At 32.8% G+C, this 7,445-nt stretch overlaps 1 protein-coding gene across 14 annotated transcripts in view; it reads left to right on the top strand.

Moving 5' to 3' along the window:
* Positions 1-2,012: 2,012 nt before the first annotated feature.
* The window catches only part of Cadps (calcium-dependent secretion activator 1), a 105,427-nt gene continuing 99,994 nt past the window's right edge, over positions 2,013-7,445 (top strand). For 7 of the 14 annotated variants that reach the window (XM_076457406.1, XM_076457402.1, XM_076457401.1 and 4 more), the window contains exons 1-3: positions 2,014-2,297; positions 4,777-5,676; positions 7,062-7,142. In XM_076457406.1, coding sequence (XP_076313521.1) covers positions 4,849-5,676; positions 7,062-7,142 — 909 coding nt within the window. In that variant the 5' untranslated portion in view covers positions 2,014-2,297; positions 4,777-4,848. Of the gene's footprint in view, positions 2,794-4,776; positions 5,677-7,061; positions 7,143-7,445 lie in introns of all 14 variants that reach the window. The other 7 variants (XM_076457407.1, XM_076457403.1, XR_013014624.1 and 4 more) reach the window with 6 other exon arrangements.

Below are 7,445 nucleotides of genomic sequence, written 5' to 3'. Positions count from 1 at the left end.
ACACATGAGGATTTATTACTTTACTAAGAACTGTTAAACGGTGATAACAACAGCCTTATCTTGTTGTATTACTCAGAATTGCTTTAACTCAGTAACTTGTTTTGATTATCACAAGATCATGCATCATCTTCAGAAACAGATATTTTAAAAGTAAATAAAGAATTTACGATTACTCCCAAAACGCATGATTAAAGAAGTAATGGTTATATCCAAACGGTGACCGTAAACATTTCTGTTTAAAGTAGACGAATGGTAATTTTGAAAAAAAAGAAAGAAAGATATTATATAAGAAAAGGTTCAAAGAAAGATTTCATGTTGTTTTTTGTTTCGTTTTTGCTTTTTACTGCTACATACTAAGTACATCTGCTCTGGTGCTATCAATGTTGTGCCTGTCCCATTCATGGTCTACAATTCTATATTCAAGGCTAGGCTCCACGCCATTTGGCGGACGACTAGCAGTAAGCTTTGTTTGTTTGTTTTGGAATTTCGCACAAAGCTACTCGAGGGCTATCTGTGCTAGCCGTCCCTAATTTAGCAGTGTAAGACTAGAGGGAAGGCAGCTAGTCATCACCACCCACCGCCAACTCTTGGGCTACTCTTTTACCAACGAATAGTGGGATTGACCGTCACATTATACGCCCCCACGGCTGGGAGGGCGAGCATGTTTAGCGCAACGTGGGCTAGCAGTAAGCAATGTGATAATAAGCTTTACCCGATCAAACCTGTGTTGCTCTTTGGCCATCTTATTTCCATAATTACAGGAGACCTGGCATGGCCACGTGGTTAAAGCGCTCGACTCGTAATCCGAGGGTCGTGGGTTCAAATCCTCGTCACACCAAACGTGCTCGCCTTTTCAGCCGTTGGGGTCTTATAGTGTGACAGTCAATCCCACTATTCGTTGATGAAAGAGTATACCTTGCAATTACTTAGCAACGTACGACTCTTTGTAATACACAATAATCCACCTTTTACCATTGTTATGACTCTGAACGACAGCGCCATGTGAGACATGTTTCTCCCATGGATTTACCCCTGATGCTAGAAAACGTCACTTGCGACGGTGACACTGTCTACCTTACTTGTGTGTTTAATTTTTTTCATGACCATTGGCCTTTTTACTTCTATTTAAGGTTGTATCTGTTTTTAACTTCATTTGTTTTTCACTTTGATTCATTTTTACATTTTGTAATGATTGTACTTTTTGTTTGTTTGTTTTGCTTTAGAATTTCGCGCAAATCTACACTAGAACTATCTGCACTAGCCATCCCTAATTAGAAGAGTGAGACTAGAAGGAAGGCAGTTAGTCATCACCACCCACCGCCAACTCCTGGGCTACTCTTATAACGCCCCCACGGCTGAAAGGGCGAGCATGTTTAGTGCGATGGGGATTCGAACATGCGACCCTCAGATTACGAGTGGAGTATCTTAACATACCTGGCCATGCCGGGCTGTATTAGTAAGGCAAAGTAGAATTTCCTTTCAGTAAATACATGTCGATTTTCATTTATGGTGATATATTTCTCTGTGTGATTTTGTAAGCTTCTTTTAGTTTTATAAGTCTCTAATGATGAAAGATTTGGATCGAATTGGCTAAATCCAGTGTCATGCCAAATGTCTACACCTTAGTTTTCTTAATTTTGTTATTATATTGTAAAAAATAATGCGTAAAAAAGAGTATCGATACATTATGTACACACCAGAAACATTGTTATGAACATCTTTAAATTATTGCGTGACTCCTTATTTTCAGGAAAATTTGATGCTGATGATAACTTAGAGAAAACTGTAGGAACAAATAACGGTATTGCGTTTCTCTTTTTCTTTTGTCTGTATGTGTACTATGATAATAAATGCAAACTTACTCTTCTCACAGGAGTACTAATGAAAGAGTAAAAAAATATATATTTTTTAACATAGCAGTGTTCATATCTATATATATATATTTATACTTGTTATTATACTACTATTTCTAGTAAACTGCTAGGCGTTGTTTAAAATGTAGCTTACCAGTGTTGAACAGAAGCAATAAATCGATTAGTCGCGTGTGCTGGTTGGCGCCTCTCACATACCGAGAATCATAATTTTTATTTGGTTTATAAAATTAACTGCAGGTTTTATAGCTAAAAAAATTAAAGGAAACAATTTTGATCACTTATCCTTTATTTTTGCCTATATTATTAGGTATTTGACGTTAAGAAAGACTTTTAATCGAGTTCTCATGCAAAAGAAAAACGAAGAGTGGGCATGCGTATTTCTATCGTCGCATGATAGTAAAATACTGCGGTAAAAGATGCGAGGTGGGTGAGTTGATGATTGTGTTTAATTTTATTACTCAACTGGGACCTTGTTGTAGTGAGTAAGAGTTCTGTGCCTTTTTAATAATTCCTGTTCATTTTCAGAACGATTGTAAGAGTAAATGTAGTACTCAGTCTTTCAAGATCCTTCGACGTGCTCAGGTATGACGTAAACGTGTATTAGCCTTCCAAATTCACTACTTGCACTAGTAGTTATAATACTACTAAGCCTAATATTATAACTATTAATAATAAGAAAACTGTAGTCTCTATTGGAAATTGGAACTGTACTTGAGATACTTGAACAAGTTCGACAAGATCTCTTGACGTTGAGAGTGAGACTGAGTAAAGGACCGAAGATGCATGATTGGACACATTTGTGTTGACGTTAAGCCTTAAAAAAGTGACAAGTACTGAGTTTTACCTACTTTCTAATTATTATACAAAATAAACCGAAATATGAAGCTAATTTGAAAATTGCGTTAGCAGCAAAGACAAGGTATGCCTTTTTGTTCTTATTTTGTATGAAGTGTAAAGTTAAGGAAAGAGGTTTACTTTTAACAACTAGTCATTTTTATTGTGGATTATTTTATGAAATCGATATTAATGGTATATCTATTATCATAAATGTCCAGTGCAAATATTTCATGTACTTATAAGCTTTATTTACATGGTTAGTGGAAATTTAAATTTGAAACATGACACTGTATATAATATTTGCATGATTAGGCAAATCTCTTATAACTTGAAGGTTTAACACGTTTGGGGGGATATTCAACACTAGAATTGTCAGTAAGATACACCCATGAATGCTAACACGAATCTCGTACCCTTTTGTACTTCAAAAGTTTAGTAAGAGTTCAACAGGTTCCATTGTTGTGTCACACGATATAGAATTGCTTGTAATTTACAACTTTTTATAATACTTGTAGAAAACTAATAGTAAATGTATTACATTTGGATTGTTTAAATGGAAAGCAGTGTAAAAGTTGTAAGAATTTTAATATTAATGGGAAGACATTTTATATTATAAAACTGATATTTTCTCATTTTTATTAGTAAAAATAGAACTATTATTAAACTTGAATATTTTCTAACATGTAATGAGGGTGTAATAAGTGTTACATTACTGTATTATGTTAATGATGTGAGATGTGTCATACATTCATAAAGTAACAGGAAAATTGTTTAATAATAAATTTAAAGTGACTTTTATGGCCAGTGAAATTAAAATGTAAAACCTTGCAGATTAGTTGGAGTATTTACTGATGTTATGATTGATTGATATATTCTGGAAAGTTCATATGTCATGCTCTCATTACCTTTTGTCTTAAAATGTATGTCTAGTATAATACTAAAATGCTTAATGAAAACCATTAATGTAATTTGGCAATTATTGGCTAAACTACTACACTTGGTATATGAAAATTTAAAAAGCATTTGATTTGTATGTCTTCAAAACTGTTATACAAGGATACAGTAATATTTTTCTAAAATTAAAAAATTGTATAAATAGGCTCAAGAAACAGTTTTTTTTTTTTTTTTTCACCAAGCTTTGGTTTTTCCACCAAAGTTTTGAAAAACTGATAACATCTTATTTGAGTATAATACGTAGTTGTCCACTCACTACAAAACAGATACCATTATGTGAAGAGTGTAGATATTACTGGAATAGTAACAGCATTAGGTAATCTAAGATATTAAGAGAGGCTTAACATTTTTTGCATTTGTTTTTTTAACGCTGTAGAAGAACTATAGAAGACTTGATTCAAATTTTCAGTATTCACAATTGTAAGGGTTATGGATATGTTCTTATGTTTGGTTTCTTTGAGCAGAAGTAGAACCTGAATGTTAGAGGAGGACTTGTATAATGACTCTGGGAATGGGGTTTCTTATGAGAATAAGTTGGCATCCTTTTTACTTCCAAGAAGAGAAATCTTACTGGGGTTTACAAAAGTTGAGAACTAGGTGAAACTTTAATGGCTCATATCTACAAATGTTGACTCCTTGTGTGGAAACCAGCTACCTTTATCGATGTTACCAGTGCTCTGTTGATTCTCCATATTTTGCTTATTGTAGCTACACTGTGTAGTGCTTTGTTTTTCAGTAGTTTAGTTTTCACTGATTTTGATGAAGACTTCTCATGGTTGCAGCTTTCACCTTACTTGTGCAGAGAAGTGATGCCAGTGTAGTTGTTCTTCCTTATTTAGATTTACTCCTGTAGGATTTTACCATCCAGTTTTTTGCCATCTCCCATCCATCCAAGCATGTACCTTTTGAAGAGAAAAATTGTTTCTCCACTTATCTAAAACTTACTCTACAAGAAGAAATTGTCTGTTACTATATAGACTAAGCCAATTTTATTCATGTAATTTAAAACAATATTGAATGTAATTTCAACACTGTACAAGTACATGCATTAATATGCATCTGTGATTAACTTTATTTATTTGGTTATGATGTATGAATCTTTTTCCTGTAGCTATTACAGTTTAGGATTGTTGTCTACCTGAAATAGTTTCTAGTCAGTAGTAGAGCCCATCATTGGACAAGTATGTTGGAGCCATCTTCTTCAGAAGAAGAAAGTGACAATGAAACAATTGAAGACGAGAGCTCTGAAACCACTGTGCTTTCAGCCTCGGCCACGACTTTAGAACTACCTCGAAGCGGAAGTGTAAGCCGTAGTTTATCCCCTGCAAGTGTAGCAGAAACATTAAGTATTGGGAGTGTTTCTCAGTCACGTTTCAACAACTTAGCTCGGCCATCAAGTCCAAGCCCTTCTTTAGTTAGTGATAAAGAAAAAGATGATGTCGATCGTGCAGAACAGGAGGAAGAAGAAAGAAAGAAAAGACTTCAACTTTATGTTTTTGTACTTAGGTGTATTGCTTACCCATTTAATGCTAAACAACCAACAGATATGACTCGGAGACAAACAAAAATTACAAAACAACAATTGGAAACTATTCAAGGTCGTTTCCAGTCTTTCTTGAAAGGTGAAACTCAGATTGCTGCTGATGAAGCATTTCAGAATGCTGTACAGAGTTATCTCGAGGTGTTTCTAAAGAGTGATCGTGTACTGCGTATGGTTCAGAGTGGTGCTTGTTCAGCACATGACTTCCGTGAAGTCTTTAGAAACAACATTGAAAAACGAGTGAGAAGTCTGCCAGAAATTGATGGCCTCAGCAAGGAAACTGTTCTAACTTCATGGATGACAAAGTTTGATGCAATATTTCGTGGTGATGAAGATACAAGAAAGCAGAGCCGTCTTCAACAGAACATTGCATCAGAGCTTATTTTAAGCAAAGAGCAGTTGTATGATATGTTCCAAAGTATATTAGGAGTAAAGAAATTTGAACATCAACTTCTGTATAATGCCCTTCAGGTAAAACGTAATTAGTTTTAAATTTTTAAAGCTTAATGTTTAAGAAGTGCATTATTTATAACTTTCTAAGTTGCCTTCTGTGGAAATAACACAACTGGTCTTTATTTAGGAGCTTAGTAAAATGTTTTAAACATTTCCTGCTAATGGACATATTGTGAATGTATTATTACACATAATAAAAACATGTAGGATAAGTAAAAATTTTATTTTTGTTTGACCTTTAATGAAACTTGTAGGGTTTAGGTAGTATAGGATATAAATTTATAAATGTATGATTGTTACATGTATTGAGGTTGAAACACTTGTAGTTTTAAAGAAGATACATTGGGCTTAGCCTATATGATAAAGTATATGGAAACATTTTTGAAGTGATCTTCAGAAATTGTGATGAGATTTTTGTATACACAAAAATCTTTTACTTGTAAAGAATTTGGAGAATATGTAGCACTAAAACTACTAACCTAATCTTTTACGAATTTCATGAGAAAGAAACTGGAAGCCCAGTCTAATTTTGTCTTTTTATTGACTTAGACCAATTTCAAGGAATTTCACCTCTCATTAGTAATAATGGGGAAAAAAACAAAACAGACTAGGCTTAGTCATCAAAATTTATAGTTTTGATGATGTAAAAAAATTTACCTAATATGCAAAGAGTTTAGTGTTTTCTCAGTGTTGACATTTTTACTGTTTTTATAGTGCATTTTATATATGTTTGCATCTGGGTTTATGTATATTTTCAGGGACAGGTAATAAAGCAGCATAAATGTTGTATTAATTATTTTAATTAAACAAATATAATTTTATTTGGATAAATTTTGAAACAATTAAATCGTTATTTTTGTAAAAGCTCATTCAGTCTATTTTGTACAGGCATTTGTAAATCAATAATGATTTAAGAAATCTTTTTCAGATTGCAGAGAAAAATAAACTTGGTAATAAAACTGAGTAGTAATAACTCTAAAAGAAATAATAATTAATGGTACTTCTCAAACGTATCTTCCTACCATGAATAGTCATGATTATTTGTTAATAATGCATATGAAAGGAAATGCAAAAGGATATTTGGATCAGAGATTTCATTTATGAACTTCATTTTTCTTTTGTTTTTTAATGTGGTAAACTTCAAAGGCACCACGTTAACAGTTGAAATATACAAGTGGAAAATCTAACATCAGAGGGATAATTTATGTATTTTAATATATAACCATTATGATAACTCGTATTTCTAAAAGTCCCAGTCTCCCTTCAATTCATGTTGTGATTAAGTCATTATTTTGGTAGTTTATATTTTGAGAATTGAAAAATTTCAATCTGTTTCAACATTTGTTTTGGTACGTGGTTATTTGCACGCAAAAAATTTAAATCATCCAAAATATTTTTTTTAGCTGGATTCAGCCGATGAACAAGCTGCGGCCATTCGCCGTGAACTAGATGGAAGGATACAGAAGGTTAATGAAATGGAAAAGGTTTGCTTTCTTTATAAATAAATGTGTATATGTAAATTATGTTGATTAAAAAAAAAGTGATTTTTAAAATTGACTGATGGTGCAGAATTTGTATTAAAATCATTCCATAAAGAGTTATTTAATTGTTCCACAGAAATTTTGATAATGTTATTGTTTTGAAAAGGGGAAACTGTTACAGGGTAAAGACAATGGTTTTTTTTTTCAAGCAGGTTTATTAGTGATAAAAATCCACACTGCTCAGTTTTTCTAAAATACATCTTGAATATTGAAATGTTGTCCTTTATTTATTTTAGTTGAACAATT

This window comes from Tachypleus tridentatus, chromosome 9 (assembly GCF_004210375.1).
Source record: "Tachypleus tridentatus isolate NWPU-2018 chromosome 9, ASM421037v1, whole genome shotgun sequence".
NCBI lineage: Eukaryota > Metazoa > Arthropoda > Merostomata > Xiphosura > Limulidae > Tachypleus > Tachypleus tridentatus.
This window is presented reverse-complemented; position numbering and strand designations above follow the sequence as displayed.